The following is a 16118-nucleotide window of genomic DNA, read 5'->3' as shown; positions in this document are numbered from 1 at the left end:
CCAACCTGGAACTGTCAGCGTGTGAGATCAGGAGATTACCGTTCCTTAGTTTGGGGAGGAAGCATCAGGAAGAGATTGGGTACCAGCCGCCTTCTCCTCCTCCCGGCGCTCTCAAGTGACAAAAGGTGGCCAGGCATACTAGAGGGGTCTCCCCACGCTGCTCATTATTTTCCCTCAGGAGATTTCTCAGGTTTAGAATCAGGTTTAGACTGTGACTCCCTCAAGGTCACCCGCCTGAGGAACTGTAAGAAATTGTTACCTTCTGTGTTCAGTGTGAGGTGTTAAGTTAGTGATAGATAGCAGGAGGCCCCGTGCCTCCAGGCCTCTCCCCTAGCTGGCACCTGGCAAAGGTTCGCCTCAGTACTCTGAAAAGTAGAAAGTTACAGGCAGTCTGCTACATGCCTGAGCCCTAGGTTAGAAAAGGGAGCAGTCTTGAGTCCCAAATTATTCATTAGGAAGGGGGCAAGTCCTAATCTATGAAAAGAGAGGATTTTCACCAGACCAACTGATTTTAAAACAAACAAACAAAAAGTCTTCTTGTGCAAAATCGCCAAGTGTGTGTGTGTGTGTGTGTGTGTGTGTGTGTATGATTATTGTGACCTTTCACCCCCCTCTTACGTACTTTGAACCCCAATTGCCTCTCTTCGCTACAGGACTCTCCCACAGTCGTGTCCCTCCTATCATCCTTTGAGACCCACTGAGTTTCATCACAATTTCCTGTGACAATGGCTTTGCAGCTATGTATTGAGCCTGAGTCTTCCTCGTGGGTACACACTGAAGACAATGACAGAATTCGTCAGTAGTTCAAGGAGGCATAGTGCCCCCGCAAGCCCCGCTTCCTCAGCTTTCTGACCATGATGACCCATTGCAGGCAGTCACGGAAGCTTCGAGGTCCTGTTTGCAATGGTGCTGCCATGTCCAGAAGACAGCATCTCATAGTCCTTCTCCCTGTCTTCCAGGTCTCACACTCTTTCTAGCCCCTCCCGCTATGATTCCTGAGCCTTATTAGCATAGGCCGCATCAATGTTCTGTTTAGAGCTGGGCATTCGACACTGACTGATTCTCAGCACCTTGAGCAGCCACGAGACTTCATTCACTGCATGCATGACTGCATGACTGCAGAGAGAGGCTCCTCTGGTTAATGCTGGGAGTAGCATTAGCTGGATGCCGTGCCAGTTTAGCTAAAGAGCAGCAGCAAGCTTGCCTCTCAGACTGCTTACAGCCATGGATTTTGACTGCGTTTAAACTACCATTCTGCAATATTTTATAATTTACAAGAAAGTTGAAAAGATGGTCCAAATTTGTCTGGCAGGTCCTAACGTGAATATATTAGGTCATCATCAAAATGGAAAAAAAAAATAGGCTGATCATAGTGGTGCGTGCTTGTTATCCCAGCACTTGGGAGGCTAACGCTGGAGGATTGGACTACAAAATGAATTCAAGGCTTTCCTAAACTATATAATGAAACCCTGTCTTAGAAAAGCAAGGAACAAGGGGCTGGAGAAATGAGTTAGCAGTTGGGAGCACTTGCTGCTCTACAGTTCACAGTGCCCACATGACAACTACAACCGTAAGTGTAATTCTTCCGAGGGACCCAACCCCCTCTTCAGAAACTGAACACGTGTGGTACACAGATATACATGTAGCCAAAACACCCATATACATAAAATAAAAATAAATCTTTAAAAAATGAGCTTGAGTATATTATCATTAATAAAACTTCCGAGTTCTCATTTGTTGAGAATCAGTTTCTTGCACCTGCTAGACATGCACACCGCTGTTCAGTCACATCCTAGCCATAGCAAAAACTATTTGCTCTGACCTTTACCTGTCTCAGGTTCAATCTCTGGACATGTATTTAATCTAACACTTTAGCATGGATATATTTCAAAACAGAACATGGACAAACATAGTTAGAATCAAGTGTACATTGTGTAATTTTATTAGCCAACTGACATTTAAGTTGTTTGACTTGGTTTCCAACTTTGTAGATTGCCTCTACCAATCTTCTGTCGTTTTCCTACTCACTGTTCGATTCCCACCACTTGTCTATAATACTTTGGGTTGCGCTTGGACAAGTGGACCTAACAAGGTTTACGTGACTCAGGCCCTGGGCTCAGCAGAAACTGGATGTTTCTTGCTGGGTGTTCATTTATTTAAAAAGAAAGATGATCGCTATAACGCTGACTCTCACAGCTTTATCTTTAAGACCTGCCAGAGCAGCACAGTAAATAGCCTCTGTTGGATGCTGTTTCAAACGTTGTGAGTCCAGGAAATACTGTAAACTGGGCATCTGAAAACCTAATATGAAATCATTTGAATCCTTGAGCACTGGAACTACAGGCATGCACCACCACCACCTGTAGCATGGATAATGAAAACCCGGAGACAGATACTGGAGTTCAACCCCCAAACCAGAAAAGCAAAGCAGCCAAGTCACTAGAGAAGTCTTACCTCTACCAAGGCTGGGCGACTGCAGGCTAAGCAAACTAAGCAGCTCACGCCTCTCCCATTTTATATTCCCTCTAGTGCTGGGATTAAGGGCGTATGACTCCCTAGTACTGGGATTAAAGGTGTAGGCCTTCACCACCTCAATCTATTTCTGCATTGATCTTGTGTAGCCCAGACTGGCCTTGAACTCACAGAGATCCGTCGACTCTTTAATGCAGTTGGCTTGTGTTAGCTTCTCATACCTGAGATTGCACTTCTTTTATGGAAATGTTTGTAATTACCACATTCCCTTAATGGGTTTAAACTTCACTCTTACTTGCCAGAAATCATAAAAATTAAAAAGTGTTGCTTCTTATGTAATAATAGCTCAGAGGTACATCTTGACCTCTCCTTAGTTATCCCTAATTCAAAGTGCAAACATATTAACATCAGCTTGAGGATAATACAGATTTGAACTAAGAAAATTTATGTTTGGATTTGTCGCTAGTAGACTAGGTTTGAGTTTCTGGGATTTTCATGTTGAAGCTAAGTCTCTCATGGGTGGTGTTTTGAGTGCTTGTCCCATCCCTGGGGCCTCTCATCTGCTATCCTGGCAGACAGACAAGCATTTGGCTAGATTTAGGCTGCCTCTGCTCTCCAACCTGTGGAATGACACTTGAAGGGATCTAGTTCACATCCTCCGCGGCTTAGGCGTGGAGGACCCGAGAGGCCTAAGGATGTGGTAATCATTTATAAACCTGAGATCGCTTTTCACACATTATTTTAGTTTGAAACATCTACTTAGACACTTCGCTTGATGTGCCATCTGGAATTTGTCATTCAGTGACTGAGAAAGTTCTTGTTTGGGAAAATGTGAAATTGGAGGCTAAAATTAAGTTTTACTAAAATACACATTTGTAGGCAGAGACTGCTCATTTGTTTCCACGCTGCCCAGAGCTGAATAATCAAACAGAAACCATATTAATTACAACACTGTTTGGCCTATTAGCTCAGGCTTCTTACCCGCTAACTCTTACATCTTTAATTAACCCATTTCTATTCATCTGTGTGTCACCACGAGACTGTGGCTTACCAGTAAGGTTCCAGCGTCTGTTTCCTTCAGCAGCTACATGGCAGCATCTCTCTAACTCCATTGTCTTTCTCCCTGCATTCAGTTTCGCTTTCCTGCCTAGCTCTATTCTGCCCTGCTATAGGCCGAAGCAGCTTCTTTATTAACCAAAGGTAATAAAACATATTCCCAGCCTACAGAGCGGAACCCCATATCACACCTTTTTTTTTGCTTCTCTGAGACATCAAAAACTTATCATTTATCTTTTCTTAATAATAATTTAGTATGGGTAAAGGCTAGAAAAGGTATTAAATTTTTCTCTTTTCAATTTTATTAAAATAATATGTATTTGAAAATGATATCCCCTAGCTCTTTTTTCTTTTGAAATGGAAATGAAGCAATAACCCTCCAAATAAACCTCCAAGGGTTGGTCTCACACTGTAAGAACTGTCCTTGTGTGCCACTAATGTAACTTCAGACTTTTCTTTTCCAGCTGCATGAATTACCCCAATGTCAAGAATGACTGTACCTGCTCATCAGTGAAATCATATCTCGCAGAAATGCCATCTTCAAATGTTATTAATGTCAATCCTGCTATGCCAAATAGGAAACCCTGTCCTAGATGAAAGATAGTGGTTTATCAAAGGAGTAATGCTGGGTTATTAGCTGAAGGGGCCTCTTCAGAGGGGATGAGATGGTGACTTTGAGGGCACAGAAGAGAAAAGCCAACATCCACCTCAGCTTCGCGTTGCTTCCTCCTAAGATACTGCAATGGTACAACAAAAAGGCAAAGATCACACATAAAACATACCGTCAGTCTAGATCCAAAAGGCTACAGGAGGAATAGGAATAGATAGGACATAAAATTGAGTAATCATGACTTCTTTTATTTTTTTATAGTTACAAGGAATTGCCGCTGAATCAAAGCTATGATTCATCCAGTCCAGCACGGGTGGGACCAGGGGACATCATGCCAACTGGAACAAACAAGGCCCAGAAAGACCAGCGCCGCATTCCTCACTTCGTCGTGGGATTTAAACCTAAGATTGCACAGACATGGAGCGTAGAACAAAAGTCCTTCTTTTTAGGAAGAAGCTGGGAAGGGCAGGGGGGCTGGGGCTACTGAGAAGGTAGGTGATGGGTACCAAAGCACAGAGGAGTGAAGTTGTACAATAATTAATTACAATGTACGTGCTGTTAATAAAAATTCAATGCTTAATGCTATGCTTACTTCCATATAATAAAAACAAGTAAAAAGGGTCTGAAGAGATGGTCAGGGTTTAAGACCGCCGGCTGCTTTTTTCATGGAGCCTGGGTTTGATTTTCCAGCACCCACATGGTGGCTCACAATTATTTCTAACTTCATTTCAAGGGATCTAGCTCTTCCTCCTTGTGGGTACCAAAGTCACATTCATGTCCACATCTAAACATGCAGACCAACCACCTATGCATATAAAATTAAAAAAAAAAACAAAAGTAAACTTTAAAAAGTCAAAAATGAATGAATGAAAGGAGAAAGGCAGAAGAGAAGACATCAGGTCTGCCTCACTTCCTTTTTCAGATCCTGCTTTCAGATGTAGCCAACAACATAATAAACGTTGTGCGTGTTCCCCTCCTGAGCACCATGGAAGTCTACACACAAATCTCCCATTCCATTCAAGGGCACCCAAAAGTTCCATGTACGTTTAGAATAACAAAGAACTGTATCCACAGGACCACGTGGTAGCTAATCTTGGTGGTCAATGTTACTGCATCTGGAATCAACTCAATCTGAAGTTGCTGGGCACTTCTAGGAGGGCCTTTCTTCATCATATTATTGGCAGCGACGTAGACTCACCCTAGATGTGGGTAGCAGCTTCTGGCGGCAGGCCATACTAACGAACAGGGAATATGGAAACACTTCCTTTTGTCTCCTTGCCTTTGTTCTTGCTAGCAAGTTCATCTATCCTGTTGCTATGACATTCCTTCATTGATATTAGAACCAGCTCTTTGGGCTTAAAGTAGATTGAAAACCAGCAGCTCTCCAGGCCTTGACAAAGCAACTCCCAAGTTCTTGGCTTCTGCGGAATGAGGCAGCCACTGTTGGGCTACCCAGACCATATCAAGGAAACCAGTCTGATCTAGCTCCTTATTCTATCAGCTCTGTTCCTTTAGAGAGCCTTGATCGCCACATGAGGTTATTATCACCTACGATATTTGTAAGTGTTTAATATTTTAATTGTTATATCCTAATAAAATCTCCTTTTCTTTCCTTCCCTTTAAAAAATAATGACAAAGTGTTTTATACTAATGATCTTCCTCCTCCTCTTCTCTTCTTCCTTTTTCTCATCCTCTTCTTCTCTTTCTCCTCCCCTTTTGAAGAAGCAGGAATTGAAAATCTTTTCTTACCATTGTCCTGAACGTTTCCTCTTGTCTCAGAGTCAGTATTCTGTTCACCGTCCTCTCCTGTGTTCCTGGAACAATAGTGCTGTTTTCCCCTCAATTATCAGACAAGGGACCTTTTTTGCCTCTACAAGGTCCCTACTTGTTTCGGCCTCATTTCCTGCTCTCTTTACCAGCAAGGTCATTGAATTACACTTTGATCGATACATTGTAATTAAGGATTAACAGAGGGACTTGGAGGTGTGGATGTTTAAAATTAATGTCTTTCATTATAATGAGTCAGAAAGTCAATAGCATGAGAAATGCTTCTTCTGGTAGGTATTCGGCACGACTATGCAGTCATCCTGCCCCCACTGTGTGTGGAGGGCTCTTCTGGACGCCGTGGGCAGTGATGATGGCAGTAATTCCTGCGGGAGCGTGCTGTGCAAAGCAGAGGCAGGATGAACACAAGCATGACAAAACCGTGAGTGAGCACCTGGAGGTGAGGAAGCCGGGGGACAAGCGAGCAGGCGATTGTCTTGATTAAATCAGAAACTCTCTATAGTCAGCACAAGGGTCCGGAAGCACTCAAGAACTCTGGCTGCGGAGACGCCCTCAAAGTTCCTGAAAAGCCGAAGCTTTCCAGCACAGAAAGAAAAAGCAGCTAGAAATGCCTGAGTGCTCTTCATAGTGTATGACAGTCACTAGAAAAGTCTCTAATAAGTGTAATTTTTGATCAGTGATCTCGATGGGAAATGGCGCATAGTAATGTGCAAACAAACAGCACAGGACTTAGTGAACGCTGGCATCTAATTATACCATCAAGCCTGACCTTTGTGAAAGGGACCTTGGGGTGGAGTCAGGACCTAAAGTGGCAAAGGGGAAGGGAGAGACACTCTTGATCTAATTTGGGAATGAAGTGTGGCGACACTGGAAATGACCGGGGACAAAATGATCATGATGATAGCATGAGGAATGAATACTTTACTTCTGCTGAAAATAATTTTAATAAAAAAATGAATGGCTTGAAAAACACGCTTGCTTATAGGATTTTTAAAAAGGATTTATTTTCATTTATTATTTGTTTGTGTGTGTGTGTGTGTGTGTGTGTGTGTTGGGGGGGGGGGATGTCCATAGAGACTGGAAGAAGGCACTGAAGTCCCTAGAGTTGAAGTTATAGGTCGTAGGGGAAAGGTGTCAGCCAAGAAATCCACCCTGGCTGTGAAATCAGAGCCCTGGAATCAGAAACATACCCTTGGCTCCAAGACCTGAGCAAGGGAAAGAAATACTTTAGCCCTGAACCCAGAACCAAAGAAATATGCCCTGACTCTGAAAGCAGTGCCAAAGAACACACTTTGTCCCTAGGGGAAAAAAAAATACACCCTGGTCCCAAAACTAGAGCCCAAAAGCTTTAAAAGGCTAGTGAGAGAGAGAAAAAAAAAATGGCTCTAAAATCAGGGCCATCTCTGTCCCTGACCTGCTAAACTAGCCAATCCCTGAGCAGGGAAAACTAACCAATCCTTCTCCTCCCTGGAAAACCCCGCCCCTATGAAGCCCTCTGTAAGCCCTATCCCTGTTTAGTTTGCAGCTGGTCTTCCACCCTGGTAAAGGAAGCCACTCTCCTGGATTCTTTTCTTCCAATAAGTCTCTTGAACGACTTCTTTTGCCAGAGCAGATCTGGACTGTAACACTTTCGCTGGGGAAACCTTCCCCTAGCAGAACAGAGTTGCTACACTCTGGAGCACCGGAACCCAGCTGTAACAGCTCCGCTGGGGAAGCCCTCTCCTGCCAGTGCAGAATTGTTATATAGGGGAAACCTCAGGCCTTCAGAAGAGTAGCAATGCTCTTAAATGCTGATTCTTCTCTTCAGCTCCGAGAGGGTTAATTTTTGATTAAAATGGTCAATAAGAAGAATTGTTAGTTATTAGTACATTTGATTTTATGAATAATCAACCCTAAAGTCTAAACTTGTGCAGGCTTTACTATGCCTCCCCCCCCCCTTTTTTTTTTTTTTTTTGGGTTTTCGATACAGGGTTTCTCTGTGGCTTTGGAGCCTGTCCTGGCACTAGCTCTGTAGACCAGGCTGGTCTCCAACTCACAGAGATCCGCCTGCCTCTGCCTCCCGAGTGCTGGGATTAAAGGCGTGCGCCACCATCGCCCGGCTGCCTTCCCCCTTTTTGAGAGAGAGAGGATCTCACTACCTGTATGTAGCTCATGGTATCCTACAAGTACTAATTCTTTTGCCTCAGTTTCCCTAGTGGTGGGATTACAGATGCACATTACCAAACCAGGCTTCATGGCCATTTCGGGATGTGTTGTGTGCTTTTGGGTTTTGCCACTGTACTCCATTTTTGCCAGGTCATTTGTACCCAGTTCTCCAAGTGCTGGGGGAATTTCTAAAATGCTTGCCTTCACAGCAATCTAATGGGCCCACTGCATTCTCTCGTCCTTCTCTGCAGACTGTCCAAGCAGATTGGTCTTAATCTTCTTCCTTCATTGATCCAGGTTGCAGTTCAGGGTCCCTAAAGTTGAGCACAGTGCCCCCAGTCATCTAGACTGTCTGTTGTCAATGTGCATCTTCTGACAGCAATGCGTGTTTCATCCAAAGAAAACCACCTCAAATCTAATTGTATCTCTAGGCAGTTTTCAGAAATCGCAGAAGGCTAAGGGCTAGCTACCATACAGCACATGAGTTCACCATTTTGACCGGCCATCTTTTTCTCCCTCTTCTGTGTTTGTCAGTGCCGCCCGAAGCAGATACGCTGAAAGGGGCTCTTTGCTCCCCACCTCCTGCAATTGCAGCCAGACGCCAGGCATTCTCTTCCTACCATGGAAATATGTCATTCTTATGCTGTCTTACACATATTTATTTATTTATTTATTTATTTATTTATTTATTATGTGTACAATATTCTGTCTGTGTGTATGCCGGCAGGCCAGAAGAGGGCATCAGATCACATTTCAGATGGTTGTGAGCCACCATGTGGTTGCTGGGAATTGAACTCAGGAGCTTTGGAAGAGCAGGTAATGCTCTTAACCACTGAGCCATCTCTCCAGCCCCTGTCTTACACATTTTGAGAAAGAATGTAATTAACATATACAAATTTGGAGCCATAAACATAAAGATACTACGGGCGACCACTTTATGATTGGCTTTAAGGCCCACACCAGAAGGCAGAACTCAGTCTTGATACTGTTAATGGGGCCAAAACCGTGGGGCTGGGTAAGCCCTAAGCCCTGGGGGAGAACCTACTGCTGTTAGTTTGCTAAATGGACACAGTAATACATTGCTCCTTAAGTTTTCACCTTTAATCCCAAAGGTTAGTACATTTCTTAACCCTCACCAGGGAGGCTTCTTTTCACAAGAGAGTGATTAATACAGAGGTGCACAACTACTCAATCTGCAGAAAATTAAGAAAATATAGAATGTTCAACTCTACATGGGATCACTACATCATGGGATGGGTAGGAGGAAAGATCATAAGAGCCAACAGCAGTGGGCGTCTGCAGCAAAACAGAGTACCAGACACGACAGTGAGTACCATGGCACACATGAACTCACAACGGATACAATTGCAGGCTCAAGACCTGTACACATATCAAGTCAGCCCAAACCCCTATCTGTGTGGAGGAGCAGTTCATGAAGTTCCACCACTAACTGAGGAGCTACTGACCGCTGATGGCTTCTGGGGGGAAAGAAAGCCTTCCAGAATGCAGCCTTTGGGGGGCTTAGATACCCATGCACACCAAGTGCAACTCAGTGAATTTTAAGACAGAACGACATGAAGTTGGGGGAGAAATACTGTGGGGGTTAGAGGAGAAATGGGAGGAGAAAAATGGAGATGGATTTGATCAAAATGTATTGCAGAACGTTTAGGTTTTCAAGACAATAAATGATCATGTGCTTGCTATGACTTAGATTAAAGTGCCAATTATGGTCTAATTATGTAATTTACAGCATCCCTAGTACTATGTAAGAGTCCTGCTGCTTCATGAAGCGGGTTACATGTGTGAACTTGACCATGGGTTGTCCAAGAATTTGGTAAACGTTTCTGGGTGAGTCTGTGAGTTTCATTTTGAAGGAGATTAGTGTTTGAAATGGCAAATTGAATAAAGCAGATTGCCTTACTGTTCCAGTCAGTTGAATGGGCATCACCTAGTCCACCAAGGGCCTGACAGAACAAAGAAACGGAGAAAGGGAGTTGGCTTTCTTCCTGACCTCATGCGCTGGGTCTTTAGTGCTCTCTTAGCTCTCAGGCTCTCAGGCTGGAACTCTACCGCCAGCCGTCCTGAACCTCTAGCTCCACAATGCATGGCTCAATTATTCATGTTTATATCTTTGTGTGTGTGCGCGTGTGTTCTGGTTCTTTGGCGAACTTTAATAAACTTGCTTGCTCACCATCATTTGGTATTCTAAGACTTACTAAGTATTTTATCTGCTAGATATGAATCAATATCCTATTGTAGTTTTAATTTGTACTTACTTGCTTCTGTGTTCATTTGTGTGTGTGTGTTATCTGAGAAATGTCTCTTTAAAACCTCAGATTTCAAGATGGGCAGAGGTAGCCCATGCCTTTGATCCAAACACTAGGGAGGCAGAGACAGGCGGATCTCTGTGAGTTAGAGGCCAGCCTGGCCTACAGAGCTAGTCCCAGGACAGCCATGGCTACACACAGAAACCCTGTCTCAAAAAGCAAAACAAGTGAGCAAACATAGAGATCATAGATTTCTATTGGGACATTTACCTTTTTCTTGTTGATTCCACAGAAAGTTCTTGTTTTGTCTCCTAGTTACAATTGCCTTGTGGTTATATATGCTGAAACATCCTATTATTTATAATTAAAAAATCTTTGTTTTGAATTTTGGGGAAGATATTGGAAATTGAGCCCATGGCCTAAGGCATGGTAGGTAAGTATTCTGAACTACAACCCAAGCCCTACTTTTTATATTTATTATAACTTTCAGTATCATAACAGTAATTCTAAATTAAACACTACTTTCTTTTATCTTTACCATTAAAAGTATTTCCCAACTTCAAATTATAAAGATATTCTTAAGTCTGAAAGTTATGAAATTTCATTTTTTACATTCCAATTTTTAATATCCCTGAAATTGAATTTGGTGATATTATGGGGAAGTAACCTAAATTAAATTTTATTTTCTATGGAGCACCAAGCCCCAGCATCATTTATTGAAAAAGCCACTGTTTTCATATATATTTTGCAATACTTTATATTTCAAGTATTTTGTAGAGATATAAGGGGAGTGAAACAATTGAGAAAAAGAACTGGAAAGAGAAACACCAACTATTGCCTGTCTCTTATGTTTCATGGCTATTCTATAAAACATTTGCAATATCTACATATACGTATAGTAATTTTGGAATGTTATTTTTAACAAAGATATAGGATTTTCATGGTTATTTAGCATAAATAATAGCTAATTCATTTTAGAAGAAACTATTGAATAGCTAACATTAATTGGAAAGTACAAGAAATTGCTTCCCTAAGGCACTCTGTGTGTGTGTGTGTGTGTGTGTGTGTGTGTGTGTAGAATCATGTGAAATCGGACAGCAGTTTCAGTTAGTGAGAGAATTCTATGGAAGAGTACAAACTTCAGATTGCAAAATTTTGATCTGTCTACTTTGAGAGCCCGTGAATAGTTGTGGACTGAGACACCTGAAACACTGGAGAAATACATCGGCGTGAGATGGATTTATATGAGTCCTACAAACTCTGGTAACAAATACTCCCTTTTTGTCAACTCTTTTATGTAGGAGTTGGTCCTGGAGGCAGAAGGGATGCAGGAAGGATTTAAGATCAACACACGAGATATTATGGTTAGCCATGCTAAACCTCCACGCATGTGAGGAGGAGACCGGGAAAAAACTGCTAATACTTTTACTTGATGAGGACGTCTTTTTAGTGTAGAGGAAGGGACAGTGAATTCATCTCCGTCCTAGCTCAAAAAGTTGCATGCAAAAGAAAGGGAAGAATGGATAAATCGGATTTTGGTTTGATTTTCTATCCCATCCCGTTGACTATTGTCATGGAGTTTGAGCATAGGAAGCAGGCACAACCTCCCATGATTGTGCTAGCGGTGCCCCAAGGCTGGAACCATGGGCATTAAAACCGGAGGCATACCATAAAAGAGACTTTCTGAAGTCTTCCTTCTACTGAAGGCTGCAGAACACCGTTCTCAGAGTTAAACTGTGCTTAGGCACAAGCGAGGTCGTACTTGAGTTAGTGAACAGGTCAATGATCATAATTCAAATGGTGGTTAGCTGGAGGTTAGACCCCCATCAGGGAGGCTTAGGAATTTTAACAGGTCTCCAGCCTTAAGAGAATTTTCCTGTGGACACAGGCGCGGTCGTTGGATGTCTAGGGAGAGAAGATAGCTCGGGGGAGGATGACTGCCTACCAAATGAGGGAGCCAGGAAGAAAGACAGATGTGATCTCGGTGGAGCCAAGCCCGGGTAGGCAGTGGCAGGAGGAGTGGCGGCCCGGGGACCCCCGAGGGGGCGTGGCCATCCACTCCGTGGGCTTGCTCTGTCTAGAAAAGGAGCGCGGTCCTGCCAGTCTGTCTCTGGTGAGGAGCGCGGAGCAGAGCCGCCAGCTCAGCGCAGAGTTCCCCTCCCAACCCCTGCGACCCGGGGTCTTGCAGAACCGTCTCCACCTTCCTCCTGTTTCCTGGGGTGGGACGTCCCGAGCCTGCACTGACACCTCTGGTCCCCAGACAGGAGCTTGCACGGACACGACCGGTCCCGCAGCCGGAGGCGGCACATTCGGGTACCATCGTGCTGGGACGCGCCACGGACAGTCACGGAAGGTACTCGGTTCCCCGATTCCTGGGAAGGGTGACTCTTCTACGTCCGGTCCAGGCGGCCATAGGTGGAAAGGGCGTTGGTCGGGAAATCAACCAATTGCGGGGGAGAGGGGAAAAAAATCTTGGAACTCACTCCTCACACCCATTTTAGGATTGTCACCCGCACTGTGGGCTCACTCTGCATGCAGTCTGCACAATTACCGGTAGTGTAAAACGACCTGAATATTGTTTAAATTTTTCTTTCTTAAAAAGAAACTAGTTTCTTTTAACGAGGGGACGAGAAAGGCAGTATGCAGAAAGGAGATGTCTTGGGTTATGGGCTCTAGGTTCTTCACCGCATCTGTCTGAGATGACTGTTGAGGCAGCAGAGTGTATAGGAGCATTTCGAGAACCCACAGTCTGCATGAACTATTGGCAATCTATTGGCAAGTTAGTCCTCGATCTTACCCATGTGTTCTAGGTCGATTTGCTGAGGAACCAACTGACAGGGAAACTTTGCAGAGAAGCCACTAGAACAATGCAATATTTGCTGGGCAGTAATTGACCCTGTACCATCTCACACTAGCTTGTACCCACCTTGTTTTCTGCTCATTTTATGGCTATATATTCATCTCTAAACTAGTCCCAAACAACTTAAGAAAAGTCAGAATCCACAAGACAGGAGGGCTCAACAAATATTTTTCAGTGGAAAACAAAACAAACAGGAATATTTGAGATATCAAATGCCATTGGGTAAGTAGATTTCTAATAATTCAATTAAAACCCAACAACACCTCTCATAACCACATACAGAATGAGTTGCACTTTAGTCCTCTTGGACAGTGAGACAGGAGAGCACATCACTGAGGAGTGTACTAATCTCTACAGGGGGAGAGAGAATGCAAGTCTTTAAGGTTTCGTGCAGCTGTGAGGGTCTGCGATGAAATACGCATCACATCTGCACAAACATACACTAGATTTCAGGGAGAATTCTAATATCCCTTCAAAGGAAGGTCTGAGAGTCATCAGCTCAGAGGAAAACCAAGAAATACACATTCACTATACCATTTTTCGTTTGTGTGTGTGTGTTTAAACTTCTTCTTTTTCTCTATATAGGATGGGTTCTGCTGTAAGGAGATGGGTCTACCTTCCCCTGGGCTGCATCATGTTGTTCAATCTCACGAGCGCTAACTTTGAGTTTCAAAAGGGAGTGCTTGCCAGCGTCAGCGCGGGCCTCACAGAAGATGTGGATCTTGAGTGCTGGAACACATGCTCTCTGACCCTCATAGACCTCAAGGAACTCAAGATAGAGCACGATGTGGATGCCTTCTGGAATTTCATGTTGTTCTTGCAAAAATCTCCGCGGCCCGGGCATTACAGTATCTTCTTAAACATAGCCCAAGACTTCTGGGACATGTACATAGACTGTTTGCTTTCAAGGTCTCATGGAATGGGCAGAAGACAGGTGGGATCTTCCAAGTATAATTTTCCACAGAAAATGAATAGAGGTGATTTGAAGGTATACCTACGGAAATAGTGAAGTGGCATTATTAAAAATTTGATATTTAGTACTTCTGGTTATTTCAGATTTATCTAGCTAGCAAATTTGTCTTATTTTCTTATAATAATTATAAAAATAAAAGAATAAGAAAATTATAATTTTCTAATTAAAATAAATGTTTACATTATTTAGAAATCATGAGAGTGCTTCATTATAAATGATCTTGGAATATAAATATTGCTAGATCATTAAAAATCATCTTATTGCTCCCCCATGAGTAGTTCATAAGAAAGTCATACAGCTCTGTATTCATATTGTAAGACTTAAATACCAGGCTTGTTGCAGCCTTTTGAACAAAACATTTTCAATTGGGTTGCATAGAAGAATGGAATCTTATATTAAGAAATATTAATTTTCCTTGATACTATAGAACTAGATTATAAAACATGTTTTATATTTAGGAAGGAAAACACAAAAAATACCTCAAGCAAGATGCCAACTGAGAGCAGAATCCTGTTAGTACTTGCCAAATCAAATCTCCTGTTGTAATTAAAATTCTAATTTTCTTAATATGGTGATTTTCCTTCTCTAGCTATATAATTGTCTTATTAATAGTTATTGGATTATTTGCGTATATTTAAGTAACTTGTCAATAATATGTTATTTAAAAAGTATTTTGTCAAGTTGCCTTTGTTTTGAAACTACGTCACATGAAAATATAACTTTTTTAAAAAAACTAATCAATGGAGTGAAGTTGTAATTAATTTTATAAAGTGTCTGGTACCCTAATATTAACTTTAAAACTGTGCCCCAACTAATGCCAGTATCTAAAATTACATTTCAATACTAATCCATCTTATATATTAAATATTTTTCTATATATTAAGACTCAAACCTTTATGGTACAGTTCTTTTTTTAAGTGTATGGACATGTTTCCTCTGTCTGTGTGTGTGTGCACACATGTGTGTGCACTGTGGGTGTGCAGTGCCTGCAGAGGCTAGAAGAGAACATTGGATCCCCTGGCATGGGGGTTACAGACAGTTGGGACTTACCATGTGTGTGCCAAGAATTGAACCCAAATCCTCTGGGAGAGCAGTCAGTGCTCTCAACCTCTGAGACATCTCTCCAGCCCTGTGGTATAATTCATAACATCACAACATTCAAAAAGGAACAACTAACAAAAATGAAGAAGCTACAGTTTAGCAAAGCACAGCATGCTGGACGTTTTGCCGAGGCATTATGTCAGTCACATTTCATACTCACAGTCGTTTTTATATTATTTACAACTCACACCCAAATCCATCAGCAGTATCAGCTTTAAAGGAATGTGCCAAACCCCAGAATGGCACACAGTGGATGAGGAAATTGCCGTGGTGAGGAATAGTTTCAGAAAACTACCAATGCTATAGTAGTGACTTGATCCTATGCTTCAAGTCAGTACCAATACTTGTATAATAATGACTTGATCCTATGCTCCAAGTCCATACTTTGGGGACTTGAAAGGTGGCTCCAGTTGGTAAAGTGTTTGTGGCACAAACATAGGGCTAAGATTAGATACTCAGGCAGAGGAGCATGTGTCTGTACGCCCAGCACAGGGAAAGAGGAGACAGGAAGATCCCTGGGGCTTCCTGGACAACCAGCCTAACAGAATTGGTGAATGAGACTCAGTGAGAAGCCTGATCTCAGGAAATGAGAGTAGTAGAGGAAGATACCTAATGCCACCCTCTGCCCACTCCCATTGCTGCCCACCCCACTCCTGTCCACTCCACCCTCTGCCCACTCCCACCACTGCCCACTCCACCCCTGCCCACTCCCACCTCTGCCCACTCCACCCTCTGCCCACTCCACCCTCTGCCCACTCCCACCTCTGCCCACTCCCATTACTGCCCACCCCACTCCTGTCCACTCCCACCTCTGCCCACTCCACCCTCTGCCCACTCCACCCTCTGCCC

The 16118-nt window shown here is 43.0% G+C and overlaps 1 protein-coding gene across 1 annotated transcript; it reads left to right on the top strand.

The window, feature by feature from the left end:
* Window positions 1–12485: 12485 nt before the first annotated feature.
* Fam237b (family with sequence similarity 237 member B) lies at window positions 12486–14205 on the top strand. Its single transcript, XM_050139835.1, has 2 exons — window positions 12486–12688; window positions 13781–14205. The coding sequence occupies exon 2, from the start codon at window positions 13782–13784 to the stop codon at window positions 14199–14201; it is 420 nt and encodes a 139-aa protein (XP_049995792.1). The 5' UTR covers window positions 12486–12688; window position 13781; the 3' UTR covers window positions 14202–14205.
* The last annotated feature ends 1913 nt before the right edge of the window (window positions 14206–16118 follow it).

Source organism: Alexandromys fortis, unplaced genomic scaffold (genome assembly GCF_014885135.2).
Source record: "Alexandromys fortis isolate MF-2015 unplaced genomic scaffold, M_Fortis_MF-2015_v1.1 scaffold_38, whole genome shotgun sequence".
In the NCBI taxonomy this organism is placed as follows: domain Eukaryota; kingdom Metazoa; phylum Chordata; class Mammalia; order Rodentia; family Cricetidae; genus Alexandromys; species Alexandromys fortis.
Note: the sequence above shows the minus strand (reverse complement) of the source record. Positions and strands in the feature narration are given on the sequence as shown.